This window comes from Pseudorasbora parva, chromosome 3, assembly GCF_024679245.1.
Source record: "Pseudorasbora parva isolate DD20220531a chromosome 3, ASM2467924v1, whole genome shotgun sequence".
Lineage (NCBI taxonomy): Eukaryota > Metazoa > Chordata > Actinopteri > Cypriniformes > Gobionidae > Pseudorasbora > Pseudorasbora parva.
Window position 1 is genome coordinate 6079911 of NC_090174.1, and position 17502 is coordinate 6097412.

General features: G+C 37.8%; 1 protein-coding gene across 1 annotated transcript; it reads left to right on the forward strand.

Moving 5' to 3' along the window:
* The first annotated feature begins 678 nt into the window (after window positions 1-678).
* On the forward strand, window positions 679-16750 carry slc25a11 (solute carrier family 25 member 11). Its single transcript, XM_067437671.1, has 8 exons — window positions 679-885; window positions 1900-2052; window positions 2409-2615; window positions 5300-5390; window positions 7145-7235; window positions 10397-10496; window positions 15373-15424; window positions 16431-16750. Exons 1-8 carry the CDS (start codon window positions 815-817, stop codon window positions 16584-16586), a joined length of 921 nt encoding a protein of 306 aa, XP_067293772.1. The 5' UTR covers window positions 679-814; the 3' UTR covers window positions 16587-16750.
* Window positions 16751-17502: the final 752 nt, after the last annotated feature.

Sequence of the window (17502 nt, forward strand, 5' to 3'; positions counted from 1 at the left end):
GCAAATATACGTTTTTGACATGGCTGCCTCTGTGATATCCTCTCCTTTGGAGAGGGCTGTGGCTGGAGCAGCTTTCACAGGAATTTCTGGGCTAAGAGAGCTAAGAGAGGAATTTTGACATGACATGCGGCTCTCACATTGCTTTTCATGTCTTATTCTGTGACCTGAATCAAACAAAAAACAAGGTTATAGTTTACACACATTGTAAACAGTGCAGGGATTGAGTTCTATGGCAGCCGATGCTGTTCACGTGAGCACAACGACAGGGTAATATTCTGACAGGCTAGAACAAAATTGCTGAATAATGTTGTGATTTTTGTTTGTTTTTGCAAACAAAAGTATTCTTATCACTTCATAAAATGAAGGTTGAACCACTTGCAGCACATGGACTATTTTTACGATTTTTTTACTACCTTTCTTGGCCTTGAAAGTGTTAATTAAATTGCTGTCTATACTGAGGGCCAGAAAGCTCTCAGATTTCATCAAAAAATATCTTCATTTGTGTTCCGAATGTGAATAAAGGTCTTATGGGGTTGAACGACATGAGGGTGAGTAATTAATGACAGAATTTTTGTGAACTGTCCCTTTAAAGCGAAAAAAAGAGACGTGTCTGTCTCTTTAAGACACAACACTATACGTCACGTACGTGCTCGGCACCACGGAGTGTAAGCTCGTGTGTCATTGGTCCAAGCGTGTTCCGCTAGACGTGCGCGTTCCAGGCGAGTCACCTTGCTGTACACACAACAGCAGCCGTTTATCAGCGGAGCGGCAGAAGTGAAGGTGTCCTACAGAAACCCGAAACAACACTGCAGCCATGGCAGCGGTCACGGGCAAGCCCAAAACCTCGCCCAAATCTATTAAGTTTCTCTTCGGTGGCTTAGCTGGGTACGTATGCGGTCGTGCGTGCGTCAGTGCGTGCAACGGCGCTCTGTGTTGCATGGGCTTGAATTGATTGAATGAGCAACTGATGGGAATAAGATCATTGACAAGGGTCAACCAGTTTCCGCTGCGCGAGCTATTGATCAGAACACGCATAAGGAGTTTATGTGGGATGTTTGGGATTTTCTTGGCTCTTTCTGCGAGTCCTGTTGTGAATGCATTTGCAGGCCCAGAGAAAGCCTGGTGTCAAAATCTGAACTTTAGTTTAAATGTCACGGGTCGTCATGTGTCACCGAGGAATGCACTTTGCAGGCCCTTACTTGTAGACATTTATTTTGTGCCACTCTTCAAATGTGTCTTGTTTGCAGACTTTCTCAGGCATTTAAACATTAAATTACCTCCTTAAATATATTACTACAAATTTAAGACACATGCAAGACAGTTCCCACTCTCTGAAACAAACACGACCTTTGCTATTTCTTATACACTCTGTCCTTGGGCAAATGTTAAAGTCACAATGAAATCAAAAGTGACAATTTCTGTTTTTGTTTTGATGTAATTTTGCTGTATTTATTATACATTATTTATCCACCCACAGTCATTTTCCTAAAATCCATGTACCCTACTTTATTCAGAATATCTTCCAACATCTCTTCTCTGATGATGCCTTCACTGGTGTGAGGGCGGAGCAACCTTACACTCACATTAGATCCACCAATAGCAAACCACCACCATCCAATCAATACTCTATGGACAAAATCAAGTCCCGCCATATATTTGATCTTGCTCATAAAGCTGTTTCACTCAGATATAGGTAATTTTTGTTTCATGCTGACTTTAAAGCGTTACTTCACCCCAAAATTCACCCAAATTCTGTCATTAATTCCTCACCCTCATGTTATTCCAAATCCGTAAGACCTCCATTCATCTTTGGCACACAAATGAAGATACTTTTGATGAAATCTGAGTGTAGTAAATACATGATTTAGCTCACATGCATTCTTTCTCTCTGACTTCCAGGATGGGTGCAACAGTGTTTGTGCAGCCGTTGGACTTGGTGAAGAATCGGATGCAGTTGAGCGGTCAGGGCTCCAAGGCTCGTGAGTACAAGACCAGCTTTCATGCCCTGGCCAGCATCCTGCGCAATGAGGGAGTCGGCGGCATCTACACCGGGTAAGAAAGAGAGCCACCCCACAGCTGTGCTAGGAAACAAGCGTTGTAGATTAGTGAGGTACACTTTCTCACAAGGCAAGAATGGTCAAGTACAGATTAATGAATTTGACTGAATTATTCAAGTAATGTATTTTGTTTGTTTTTTAACATTAGTTTTACCAGACACTGGATGTGAGAAACTAGGCAGCTCTAGCTGGACATCCTAACTGAGTGACTGTAGATGGAGCCCATAGCTTTACACAAGCTGTAAATATCTGATTAGGTTTACATCTGATGCATAAATCTCATTCTTGTCTCACTACGTGTTTATTGTGTTCACGCCTCGGTCTGTTTCTGTCCTGTGTTTTTAATCACAGGCTTTCGGCGGGTCTGTTGAGACAGGCTACCTACACCACAACCCGCTTGGGCATCTACACCATCCTGTTTGAGCGGATGTCCAAAGCAGACGGCACACCTCCCAACTTCCTCATGAAGGCTTTGATCGGAATGACGGCTGGGGCCACGGGGGCGTTCGTTGGGACTCCAGCTGAGGTGGCGCTCATTCGAATGACGGCTGATGGGAGGTAGAAGAATATCATCACACTTCACCATATTTCACATATTTTTTTGTCTTCTAAAAGTGACAAAATAAATCACTCGGTAGATCCACACAGCTGTTTCAGGAGGATTCAGAATTTGTGTCTTAACATTTGGCATGTTTGGTTCAATTAAAACAAATGAAGCGTCAGTGGGCTTCATTTTGAATAAGTGTGAACACTGACCGAGACTGCTGAAAAGATCTGCTTCCAAAAACAAACTCTGGTGCGTAGGGCTGGGCGATAAATCGATTTTATGAATTAATTCGAGTTTTTAGTTTACGACGATTTTTGTGAATGAAAATCGGTTCTCTCTTTCAAATCCGCCGACGCTCCCCTCTGAGCTCCCGTAATGGCTCAGCCCTCCCCGCGCGCGTTTGCCACAGGTACACAAACAACAAGGATCGCGTCTAACAACATACCGTGTCATTTGTAATTGGTTCAGTTTTTCACAGAACAATTAACAATACCCCGCTGCAAAGTGTGTTTGAAGTCTGAACGGAACCGCGGTAGGCGCTATACTCATTTAAAGCTGCGCTGACACGAACCCAGCGCGAGCTCACACACGGGCCAATCTCGTGACAGACACGATACACAGCGCTGGTGATCCAGTGAGAGACCGTTTAAATCAACACACCATCGCTACTGTGATCTAGTGGAAGCGGTCGGCGCAGAATTCTGTTATAAACCACAGATATCAGATCAAACAGAGCTGAGCGAAGGTCAGGGGTTTCAGTCACAAAACACCAACATTTACCACGATTGTACTGTAGTAAAACCACATGGATTTAATGTTGTTGTTGTTGTCATTATTTATCTCAGGATTCGTACAACCTTTTGAGATTGAAATTCAAGCTTTTTCCAATGGTTTTCAAGAGCTTCACACTTATTTCCAGCACTTCAAAGCTCTAGATATCCGATTGTAATGTTATTTTTAATGTGATGGTTTGTAAAACTAAAAGTTTAAAGGGGTCTTGTGAAAGAAATAGTCGAATGTTTTTTTTAGTTTATTTTTTTTAAATGTGTAATCCATTTTGTAGCATTTTTATTTTAAAAAAGATATGAAATGCCCACCACTATAACCAGCAGAAGAGCACTTATTGATTTATTAGCGATTTTCACTCCCTAATGTATGGAAAGTACGAAGTCACAGTCTCAGGAAAAACTAAACTTTTCTTCAAATTGTGACTAAATTACAGTAAAGTAAAGAGCTCCTTTAATAATCACTGAAGCTGTCGATCAGTTCAGTGTGAGACTATTGAAGAACAATGCTAATCTATATTTAATAAGAGCATTAGGCTACATTTAAATTTTCCATATACTTTTTTTGCACATTACTGTTGTTAATAAAAGTTAATTTTATCTGCATATCAATTCATAAACCTTTGATATGTATACTGTTTATTGCAAAAGATATGGTGCCCATTAATACTGTGGAATAGTCGGGGGTTATTCACATGCTGAAAGTTTTGCACCCCAGGTGGCACTTCTACCAAGCTGCAAATATTTAATTTTACCTAAACAAAATAAAGTTAAAACTTGTTTTGAACAATTTCTTTGTCATCTGCAGACTGATTTTAAGTAGGAGGGGAAAAAAATCGTTTTAAATCGTAAATCGAATTTTTGGTGAAAAAATCGGGGATTTTTTTTTTGGGCCATATCGCCCAGCCCTACTGGTGCGGTTCAACTGAAATATGAACGCAACATTGACCAAAGACATCTAAATGAATCAAAAACGTTCACAAGATACGACTGTAAAAAGACAGAATGTTCAAGCATAAGTTTTTTTTGTTTTTTTTTGCACAATGTTTCCCATCACAGTTCAGTACAGGCATCAAAACTGCGTCTCCACGCAGCAGATCTTCATCTGTGTGTGTGATGGAGGGATTCTTGCCGCTGTTTTGACTCGTTCACACATTTTATAAGCTCTTTATGAATGTTTAGGTTACTCAGTAGGTAATATTTCAAGGATTTTATGCCGCTAGTTCTTTATAAGTGCTTGTTCTATCAACCTGATATAAAGTGTCTGTTTTCAACCACGTTTGTTGATGCCAGATTTAGAATGATGTGCTTGTCATATATCCAATTTGTGCCCAATATGAATTGTCCAATACGCATTATTGATTATACATTATACATTTGTTTATAAAACCTAGCATTCATACAAACATTTATATCTACAATAAAAATATCAACATGTTGTTTTATTATTATTAATAAAATGAATGAACTGAAACTATTCATAATAGTTTTGCTAATTGAAAATAATCTAATATAAAATGTAAAAACTTATACTTAACTTTAGAACATTTTTCAAATTTGCCTTGGCAACTGACTGAACTAAAATAATTGTACTTTTGAAGTACTAAAATTAAATCTGAAATAAAAATAAATCAATGCTTAATAAATAGACATAAAAAATAAAAATAACAAAATCGCATAACAAAATCATTCAAATTTAAACTATCTTTAATGTTTGGTATAGTTTTAATGATTTAATCAATAATTTTCTGTTGCGAAACATTGATAAATGCTATAATAGTATATAAATAATACTAAAATAACTGTTATTATTTAATTGTGTTAATCTTAATATTATCATCATCTTTTTCTTCTTCTTAAAATATTGAAATGTTTATAAAATATTCCTCTTTAATCTGTTTCTTGTCCAGGTTGCCTCCAGAGCAAAGGAGGGGTTACACAAACGTCTTCAATGCCCTCATGAGAATCACTAGAGAGGAAGGAGTCACCACACTCTGGAGGGTGAGTGTGTGTTAGAATATGTTTGTGTGCACCCTTGTTACATGTGTGCTAATTACCCAGATTGCAGATGTTTATTCATTTGAGTTAAAAAAAATTTGCCTATGTGCTTGTGGTTTACAATTATGTATTTCTGAACAACTCTGACTATTATTGGGATTTGAATAAGAACTGGTTCAGTTTTAAAGAACTCCTGGAACCAGGGCCTTAGCTTGGGAATTCTGAGCCCCCTGAAAAACATTGATGTGGGCCCCCAACGCCCTCCACTCATATCATATGCGGTATATATGGTAACGTTAGGCCTATAAAATATGGGCATAGTGGCCCACATCTGGTGCCATGCAAGGATTTCTTACAAAATAACTAAACAGACAAATAAATAAATGCAAATAAAGGTCATTGCTGTTACTTATTTTATATACACAGTTATATATAAATACTATATAAAACAAAATGGCATTAAGTGATTAATAACTTATGCAAGACAACTAAAGACAAGAAATTGATAAAATGTTAAAATAAACTTTTTTAAATGGACATACCAGCAATATATTAAGCCTATAAAATGTATTTCCAGTCAGTCTGGTGTCTATCAGTTGAGATAAATATTCCGAAATAAAAAAGGATGCAGTCAAATGTAAAATAAAACCACTGAGAAAACGAGTCTTCATTTTTTAATGAAGATAATGTTTTTTTGTGTGTGCGTCTTTTTAAATGTGTCCATAGCAGTGAATTGTATTCGCGTTTTCTTGACAGTAGGCTATTGTTAAAAATATCACATCGACAGTCGGCAAGTCTGTAATCCTCTTGACACACATATTTTTCTGCCTGTTATACAAACCCACAAGCTACATAATAGTGCAAAAAGACAGGGACTTTGAAAGTGTGGGTCGGCATCCTATTCCCACGAAAGTAAATTGGCAGCAAAAAGATCAGGGCATGTCATCCCATCACATTGACTTCCTCGATGCACTAAAAGAATGTTGATGTTAAAGAACGTTTTGATAGACTTAAGATATTTTTCTGGCCTCCCTTTCCTTTTCATGAGGTTTTCAGTTACTCTCACTTCCACTGTAACATTAATGCTAACTTCTCGGAGCAGCCTTAACTATGATTGGTTCTGATTACTAGCTGGGGTGGGACTTTCTGGGTCTCTCTGCAGTTTGCCGCTGATTGAGTTGAAATATATATTATAACCATTGGACTAAACCATTTTATAGAGATGGGAGAGGAGAGAGAGAGATAGCATTTCTACTGGATTTAGTGGGCCCTCTGGGAATTGGGGGCCCTTATAATTGTCACCACCTTTTACACCAATAGCGACGGCCCTGCCGGAAAATAAATTAATTTTTATCATCTTTGATTTTATTCTATTATTAACATTTCTTGAACATCTGCATTCTTTCACCAATCTGCTGAAATACTCAGTGTTTCCTTCACCCTGTTCAGCTGTGATGCTGCGCTGCTACTAAATGTTCATAAATTATGTTTTAGCTGAATTGTGAGAGAAAGAATGGGTGCCTCCAAATTATACAAAGACCAGTGTAGTCTAATTCACAAGCAACTGACTCTTATGAAAGATTTATAGACTTAAAGATTCAGTTTCACACAAGAGGCTTAAATTAGTGTAACAACTGGCTGTTTTTTTTTTAATCTGACAACGTGCTTCTTATTATTCCTATATGTTTGCTTTACTGTTCAAAATCAGTCTATGTAATGGGGTGTGTGTGTGTGTTTGTGTTTTATTTCTAATGTAGGGATGCATACCCACCATGGCCAGAGCAGTTGTTGTGAACGCTGCCCAACTTGCTTCATATTCCCAGTCCAAACAAGCGCTGTTGGACTCTGGTATGAACCTTCATTTATCTTATCAGTCACAAACATGTAGTGTCAGCCCTTCTGGAAAATCTAGATAATTCCAGATTCTGATGGTAGCGGGATAAACATGGTTAGCTAGTCCGGACTAATCATTCATGGTCATTCAAGCTGGTCTAGGGGATTAGATAATTGGACTACTACCAGCTGAATGAAACTCAAATCAGCCTGGTTGACCATCTTTCTAGACCAGCAAGAAACCATCTGCCATGCTCCAAAAACCTGCATGACTGCTTAAGCTGGTATGAGCTGGAAATCTTCTAAAATCGTTTTTTGTGATTCCATTGGTTAACATTAGTTAATGCATTAAGTAACATTAACAATGAGCAATAAATTTGTTACAGTATGCGTTAATCTTTGCGAACGTTAGTTAATAAAAATACAAAAAGATTGTTCATTGTTAGGTCAGTAATATTAAAGGGGTCATGAACTGTATTGATTTTCTTAAGGTGCACATATAATGTTAGTATGGTTTTTACATCAAAAATAGTCATCATTTAGATATAAAAGGCAATTTTCTACCCTGATTTTAGCCATAGACAGTAAAAGAAATGGACACAGTGACCCCATAGCCTTAAACGGCGAAAAGTGAAGTCAGTTAGAAGAACTCCCTTCCTGATGGCTGAGCGTACTGCGCAGGCTCAGACTGAGCTTGACAATGTAGATGTGACGTAAGCCTCCTGTTTGACAGTTTTAAGTCTTCAAGTAGTTGTGGAAAGTGAAATCTGAATCACGTTGTTTAAATGTTTTGTCCCGTTGCTTTTGGCTCACTATGGGCTTCTCCCCATTCTTCTCCCTTGACTTTATCGGACTTTGTCTCCACGTCCCCCCGACTGCCTCATAGACAGTAAAAGGTTGCCTGCGAGCGTCTCCTCCTGTCTCTACGGTAATTTCTCAACTGTGCGACAGTCGCGTTGGTTATGACGCAATTGTTAGCCTATTTTTACAAAAATGGCTTCTATGGGGCGATAGTGTAAGATACAAGGTAATGGAGCCTTTTATACATTGTCGTGTTTCTTTAGAAATAAACAATGGACAAATGGAGTCTTTAAACGCCTCAGATTTAAAGTTATTCACTGTCAAAGTGACTCAAAAATGAATGGGAGTCAATGGGATGCTAACACCAGGTGATGGCTTGTTTAGCAATGGCGTGCTAGATTAATCTTAAAGATTAATTCAGATTTCACTCTCTACAACTACTAGAAGACCTACAACTGTAAGACAGGTTGCTTACGTCACATCTACGTCGTCAAGCTCAGTCTGAGCCTGCGCAGTTCGCTCAGCCATCAGGAAGTGAGTGCCTCTGATTGGCCTCATTTTTCCGCCGTTGAAGTCAATGGATAGCTCTGTCCATTTCTTTTACTGTCTATGTAGATTACCCCTTTGATTTTAGCCTCTGATCTGAACGCTCTGTTGGAAGGTCTGCTGTGAGACCTCAGTGTAAACGACCACTGCTGTGATTGGCTAGCATCTTTATTTTGTATATGAAATATGTGGAACTCTTTCGAAAGTTTTTACTACATTTTTACTCTTATAGCTGTCGAGATTAAGTAATCGGGAAAAGTGTTGATTGTAGCATATTTATGAAGGTTTGCAGTGATGAGCATTGTAGCCAATGACAGATAAGAAAGCAGTGATCTCATGACTCGTGAAATGTTTTCATCATAACTAACAGTTCAAACACGATGTAAATAAGAGATTCATTGTGCTGTGTAGACAGTGTCATTGATTATAGCGAGAGTTAAATGTAATTTTGGGGGTCAAAGATGAGTTTTAAGGGACAAAATTATTGACTACAGGGGTCTTTAGCTAAGGGTACTTTGACACTGACAGTGCTTTGCAGCAGCGACATTACTAAAAGAAATTCCTTTTTAACTTGAGTTTGATTTAATGAGATGTTAGCTATACTTCCATCCAGAGTTGTACATTTTAACTTGGTGCTTAAAATTGTAATGTTGCATAAAACATCTGCAAATAAATCATTGTTTCTATCCTGTTCAAGAGAGCAAAATCGCCACTCCCTGGGTAATTGGCACAGAATACTGTATCTAATATGAAAAGCTGCTGCAATCGGAGAAGAAACTCTACTCTTTTATTCTCCTTCATAGATGATGTGTCTCAGAGCACACAGATGAAAAACACAATAAACAATGTCACGTTGTCTTGCGCTTGGATGCCTAGTGTTTGGGAACACAATTGTGTGAGTTCTGGGAGGGAATTAACCCAAATTATTATGATGTCAGACTTTTTAGTCTTGGGTTTAGGCATTTCACAGTGACCCAAATCAACATTTGAGATGCTCTGCAATGAAACTGGTTAGTCTAGTTATCCAGTCACATCCACTGTTGAGGGAAAGTCACATAAGGGTTTTTTTTTTTTTTTTTTTTGTGCATCAAAGGATTTATTCAGTAAATGTTTTGCCATTGTAGTTTTTGTGCGATTGCGTATGTCTTTTTAAATGTATACGCATCAATGGAGAACATGCGTTTTCATGCAACTTTTGCTGTTTTTATCAAGTTCCATCAAATTTTTAATACCATATCCCAAAATGTGCATAAAAATGGGTGGATGGAAACAACAAAAATGCAGATAATGCAGATTGTGGCGAAATAGACGTTTGCGGAAGGTTTGACATTTGCAAATGAACAGCAACATGATGCAGCAATTAATAAGATCTCTCATGATCCGTGTCCTATAGTAGTTGTCTGCACGATGTAGGATGACCAAATCCCATCTGGGCTGCATTTCCCTAAAGCATTGTATGACTAAGTAGATCACAGAGACCAATGGTGCAAATTGTTTCTCCAATCTAATTACATGTGAGATGCTTTTGGCAAAACTAGCCCAGATCAGTTTTGCAGCCCACCAAATAACAGATCATCCAGCAGCAGGAACACCTATGAGTTTTTCTTAATTAACTGTTCATGTAGTAAATCCAGCGTGTGTTTTATTGAAAACGTTTTATAAGCTGAACCAGATGAATAGGTGATTAACCAATCACTAACTGTTATTTATTTACCCTAGTAAGTGTGGATGTATAGTTCTGTGTGTGTTCTTCTAAAAACACTGAGGTCAAACTGACATGTATTGCAGTGAACTCTTTAAAATATCTTTCTACTTCTGTTTTTGTGCAGGATATTTTGGAGATGATATCCTGTGTCATTTCTGTGCTAGTATGATCAGTGGACTGGTCACCACCGCTGCCTCCATGCCAGTAGATATTGTTAAAACCAGGTACAGCTTTACTTCCTAATGGAAATTCTGTCATGATTTATTCAACCTCATGTCGTTCTAAACCAATTCAATTTCAAAGTACAAATCTGAGATTTGTCACTCCATTAAAAGTCTGTTTCCCAAAACTTTAAAAACAATTAAAAAAAAAAAAAACACATCCATATGAATCAACTGGTTTAATCCAAGTCTGATGACGAAACACAGTCACTTTATCTGATGAACAGATTTACTTGTAAACATGAATCGACAAACCATTGCATTCAATTTTAGTAAACAGAAGGTCAAGCCTGCGTGCCCCGCAAATATGGTTGAGTTTCTGTTTATTTTCACTGATCAATGCTTATATGTGAATTAGGGCCGGGACTTTAACGCGTTAATTAAGATTAATTAACTACGGGACTTTAACGCGTTAATTAATTACGCAAAAAAAAAAAAAATTAATCGCACTTATTTTTGCCCCGCGGAACGTTTTTCAATGAATGAGTTTTGATGGACCGATTATACTGGAACACCAACCAGCGCTCATGAGTCACGACAACAACAAACCATAGTGAACATGAACGAAGAAGCTGATGAGACCGATTTGCTTGGCCCCGTGGATGGGAAATTTAGTTTTAAAAAACGAAATGATGGAAGCGTCGACAAGAGCATGGTTGTGTGCAAGCTATACAACAGGGGTATCCAAAGTCGGTCCTGGAGTGCCACTCACGTCCTGCAGAGTTTAGCTCCAGCTTGCCTCAATACGCTGCTAAAGTTTCTAGTATGCCTAATAAGACCTTAAAGGGGGGGTGAAATGCTGTTTCATGCATACTGATCTTTTTACACTGTTAAAGACTTGGAATCCCATACTAAACATAGACAAAGTTTCAAAAGTTAAGGTGGACGTTTGATGGGAGTATTTCTTTGTCAAAAATACTACTTCCGGTTAGTCATAAGTTTCGGCAAGTTTTTTGCGATCATGCGTCCCCTTTGACGTTAATGGGGGCGGAATTTCCTTGTATGGGCCTTACGGACAATTCTACCGGAAGCGTGTGAGAGAGAGAGAGGGAGAGAGAGAGAGAGAGGGAGAGAGCGAAAGCAACAGGCTATGCCCATCAAAGCGCTCGTAGGCTGCGCTGCACAGGTAATGTGCACAATTAACAATGACATCAAAAAGTGCGTTTTTGGTTGCCAGACCAAGACAGTCCTGCACAGATTCCCCCAAAACCCCGCGGTAAGGCAACAGTGGATGTAATTTGCTTTTCCGGATCAGCAACTGAGTTGCGCGAATGTTTATATCTGTTCGCTGCATTTCGGTGCCGACTGTTTCATAAACAAGGCCCAGCTCGACGCCGGATTTTCCAATCGCCTAATGCTGAAGGATAGAGCAGTCCCAACGTTAGAACCGCAGGCGGTGAGTTAGACTGCTTCAAATGTCTGTGTCTATGCTCATCAAGTAGCCCAAACATGATCACGTATAGTTACTATATATATTACTATATATAGAAATTGATCAATGGAGCATGCGATGTGTAGTGCGTGTACATTTGTTTAGCTGGCCACTATATGTGTAACTTTATGTTTGTGTATTGTAAAAGCACTCAACAATACACAAAGAGTGGGGAAATATGTTGAACTAAATAAGCGCGCTTCTTCATTCAAATGCGCTACTATTCCGTGTCTTTCTATGTAAACACTAACTTAACCTGTCTACACAAACCACGCGTAAACACACAAACACACGTGCACAACTGCACTTCCCACATGTACACCTTCAAAGACAAAAATACGACGATATAATTCAAGTATAAATATGTAAATAACACAAGCCGCTAAGCATATTATATAGTTAGTGTATAACTTGTACCACATAGAGACGTCCTGCTCTAGTCGTTTTTGCTGCTGCTCCTGTTCAACTGCAGCCTCTGGGTCTGATTCCGGATCATAGATGTATGGCTGTATCTGATTAAAAGCCATATTTTTATTTTGAATAAAGTTTTTTCCCCGCTGTTAGGGATGACAGCTTTACCACGCACTCAACACAACTCAACACAATAGCAGCGCGCACACGTCATTATTTAGCTCCGCTCACACGACACGCCCCCACCCGCTCTGCTTTTTTCGGAAAGACTCGGAACAGCGCATCTTTCTTATATAATTATAAAAAAAATAAAGACTTTTCGGAGATATGCAGGATGCAATGCTACTCTATAGGTACTCAAGATTGACATGACACTGACTGAAACTGACCCTGCGTCCCAATTCGCATACTATCCATCCTAAATAGTATTCGAAAATAGAATTAGTATGTCCCAAATCGTAGTATGTTGAAAAGAGTATTCCAAAGATTCCCGGATGGTTTACTATTTCCGGTCCGAATTCACAGTATGGATCGATGGGCACTCTAACGGCTGATATTGCCCACAACCCACTGCGAGTTGGACGAGGATTCGATTAGAACTACAAACGCGGATAAAAAGCGTTAATAAACTACAAACATGACGGATGTGCGAGTTCGACGGTTAAGTAGAGAAGTTTAGATAAAGGGGTTTGAGTGACCAACTATCAATATTTAACCTGACAAAAATATATTTATTCAGTGTTGTCCACATTATATTTCACCTGCAGCAGCATTGTGAACTTTTGTAATGACACGTTTGGCCATTAACTTTTAAATGCATCATTATATTTAAACTGCAAACCCATGAGGAGAGTCTCTGCATTAAAGATCCACAAATGGCAGATCAACGAGCGGCTACATTTCTCTCCGATACGGTAGGAGATTAAACTGAATGAGGAGGATTTGAACTGTGACGAATCTGACGATGATTGACAGGGCAGATAAACGGTGACGGGATGCACGTAACTAAGCGACAGAGTCCGTTAAAGATGGCGAAGTAGTATGTCCCGAAACTTGCATACTTTTCTGCTACACACTCAAAAGTATATACTTTTTCTTCACAAAAAGAGTACATACTTTTAGGACGTAGTATAAGTAGGCGAATTGGGACGCAGCATGAGTGTTTCACCCCCCCTTTAATGAGCTGGTACAGGTGTGTTTAATTGGGGTTAGAGCTAAACTCAGCAGAACAAAACTCCAGGAGCAGGATTGGACACCCCTGCTATACAACAAGGAATTAGCGTATCACCGCAGCACATCGTGCCTCAAATATCACAAATATGCTTTTGCTACACTTAATGGCAAACATTGCACTGGTCTGCTGGACTGAAATAAATAAACAATATTTTGTTGATTAAGCTTATGTATTCAGTCATTATTCAATGGTATGCTAAAAATACATGTGAAAAATTGGGCTACTTCTCATTGTTCCAGGTCAAATATTTATATGCAATTAAAATGCGATTAATTTCGATTAATTCATTACAAAGCCTCTAATTAATTAGATTAATTTTTTTAATCGAGTCCCGGCCCTAATGTGAATATAAGCCTAAATGCAATCTTGTTCATCATATAAAGTGATAATGTCTCTTCATACGACTTGGATTTAACCGCTCAATTCATATGGATTTATTTTACAATCTCTTTATGAACGTTTTGGGTGAAAAGACTTTCAGTGGAGGGACAGAAATCTCTCAGAAGTCATCAAAAATATCTTAATTTGTGTTTCAAAGATGAACTAAAGTTTTATGGGTTTGGAACAACATAATTTCTGTCATCAATTACTCACTCTTTGGATCTCTTTAAAAAACTATGACATGCATGAAAAATAGTGATGCATATGTTGACTGAAGCTGACAATTAGTCAATAATTAATTACCATTTTATGGTCCATCACCAATGTGACAGACGTTAAACCTGCTATTGCATTCACAATAAATGCTTGAATGTGGTATAAGCTTATAGGACCAATATATTGTGCATCCCTAATGATAACCATATCAGCATCAATTTTATTTGCATTGTGCTTAACAAAAGTTTTTTTTTTTTAAACAAAACAAGTTGATAATGAACTGGCTTGATGCCAGGAGAATCAGTATTGCAGAAACATCATAAACCGTATAACGTTTAATAAACCTCATATGCATTACTATTACGGAAATATTTCTGTAAATTGTGCATCGGTGTGCTTTGATATATTGTAATGTATCAAAATACTGTATGCTGGAAGGATGAGAGTATGTCAACTCGGGTAGTTGACAGCATATTTTGTTCAGTTGTGTGCTGATAAAGATTGTAAATTCTGGAGCTGATAAGCAAGCTCACTGCTCTAAGGGAACATCATTATTTATTATCTTATAATGTACACATGCTAGTGGTTAAAGGGTTTTTCAATGCCTGGTACTGCTACTCGTATATAGAGAGCAAGGTGGCCAATACACGCATCACAGAATATGCGTACTGTATAAATGATATGTAACAGCAACTGCATATATCACAATAAATATTTTTGGGAATCAAACCATTTTGATACTATTTATAATGATGTTAATTGCAAAATATTATATGACATTTTTATAATATGATATCATGCACAAACAGCAAGTTAACCCATGTGTTTGTTTGATGAATGATAAAATGTATAACTTGATTGCAATATAATTTGTATTAAAAGCATAATGGCCAAATAAAAGCCAAATGCATAAATGTAAATGTCCAATGTGAATGGTGCTTCATCTCGCTCACATTATTATTATTATTATTATTATTATTATTATTATTAATATTATTTAGATTTTTACAACTTGGAAGCAAAACAAAAGATATGATTACACATAACTAATGAGTCACTAATTATATAAGACCTGACTTAAAAACAGAAGAATCAAAACATGAATTCAAATCAATAATAATTTTTGCTTGTTTTCTGTGCAGCAGGTTTGGTTAGAAATTGCGCGGATCATGCAATGCTAACATATATCTCCTTCTTTTCTAAAGAATCCAGAACATGAGAATGATTGATGGGAAGCCGGAGTACAAGAATGGTTTGGTATGTTCTTCTCAACTCTCACTCATAGTCAGTCTGCTGCTTTCCTCTGTTACTCTGTCTGTTTTTAGCTGTCTGAGATCAGTAGCTTGAGTTGTGACCTTTCAGTCATGTTAGTGTTGGGAGAAATCAGAAAAGTTTCAGGAAAACCTTTTAAAGCTTGTTTCTGCCACAAAATAAAAATATAAACAGGTTTTTGCAACGGTTTATATATCAAATCTGACTTTTCAGAATTCTCCATTTACATCTCGCAATTTTAATGTTTTTTTCCCCCTTAGGACTGTTTACATCTCATCATTTTGACTTTTTTTCCTCAGAATTCCTAGTTTACATCTGGCAATTGACATTTTTCCTCAGTATTCTCTTTGACTTTTTTTTTTCCTCAGAACTGTTTACATCCATCATTTTTCCTTTTTTACCTCAGGATTCTCAGTTTACATTTAGCAATTCAGACATTTTTCCAGTTTACATCTCACAATTCTGACATTTTTCCAGTGTACATCTGGCAATTCTGACATTTTTCCAGTTTACATCTGGCAATTCTGACATTTTTCCTCAGTATTCTCAGTTTATATCTGGCAATTCTGACCTTTTTTTTTTTCCTCAGAACTGTTTACATCTCATCATTTTTCCTTTTTTACCTCAGGATTCTCAGTTTACATCGCACAATTCAGACTTTTTTCCTCAGTATTCTCAGTTTAAATCTTACAATTCTGACCCCCTCACCACTATTTTTATTCTATGGTGAAAATAGGCTTCAATGAAAACTTCATATCTTGGAGGAAACCAAAAGATAAACTTGGTAAACAAATGTGTGCTGAGTTGCAGGTATTAGAGCACCAACAGTAATGTTTAATTGACAGTTAGGGATGGCATGACTTGTAATGGTTACGCTGGATAAAATGCTAACTGTAAATACACTTGTGCAATAATAACATTTATTTTTGTTGTTGTTAGTGGTATAGTCTCTGACACTTCCAGCCTCTCTTTTTTCTTTCTCTTTCTGTAGGATGTATTGGTGAAGGTCATAAGGAACGAAGGATTCTTCAGTCTGTGGAAGGGTTTTACTCCTTATTACGCTCGTCTTGGTCCGCACACGGTTCTTACCTTCATCTTCCTGGAGCAGATGAACAAGTTCTACAAGGTCTATTTCCTTGACTCCTAGATGTGTCCTTAAGGTCGTCAGGGGACAGCACAGGACATACTTCCACGTTATGTTTCTCTCCCACATCTGATTTCCCTGTATAGTTTCCATTTTTGATGGTTGGTAACAGAACCAATGTATGCGCTGGATTGTGGGCCTTTGCTGTGTTGCTGTGAAGACCTTTTGGACTCCAGACTGACTAACCAAACTATAAATTGTAATGAATGAAGGTTTCGCTCACTCCAGCAAGACCCCTGTTTTAGTTTTAAATTATATTTAGGTAATCCCTCTCCCTGACACAAACTTTTCCTCCTTAGAGGTCAACGCTGTACTGACCTGTCAACAGGCTTAGTTGTTGTGAGGAATCTTTGTCAATACAGATGCCAAACCTGTATTCTGAGTGAATCATAAAAGATTGTTCTCTTTCTTATCTCATAATTCTTTTGTGCAAAACACTCAAGATCCCAATGCAGAGACAACTTAGCCTCAGATCACCATGTTCACCATATGTCCTACCATAAAGACTGCTTTACCGTGAACATTTGGTCATGTTTGCTGACGTTGAGCACATTTAACTTGAAACTGTTGTAATAAAGATAAGGAGGTGTGTAAAGGCCAGTACCACACCAGATCACTGCTTGTACTGTATTCAAGTTTAAGGTATTTGATCATTCATTTTCCAGTCTGAGGAGCTGTGTGAAAGTAACAGTGGAATTATTGTGTTCTTAAAATTTTGGATAAAAAAGGAATTCCAAAATTTTCAACACTTGATATTTTCTTTCTAGTATGTTAGGCAGGCATTGATTGTATTTTTGTTTTTAATGAAGAGTAATATCATATGAGACCAGCTTTTGAAAAGAATCACGCTTTCATCAAGTAAAGAAACTAATAAAATGGTGTTGATTCTTATTTGTTTGCCATTCAGAAACAACAAAGT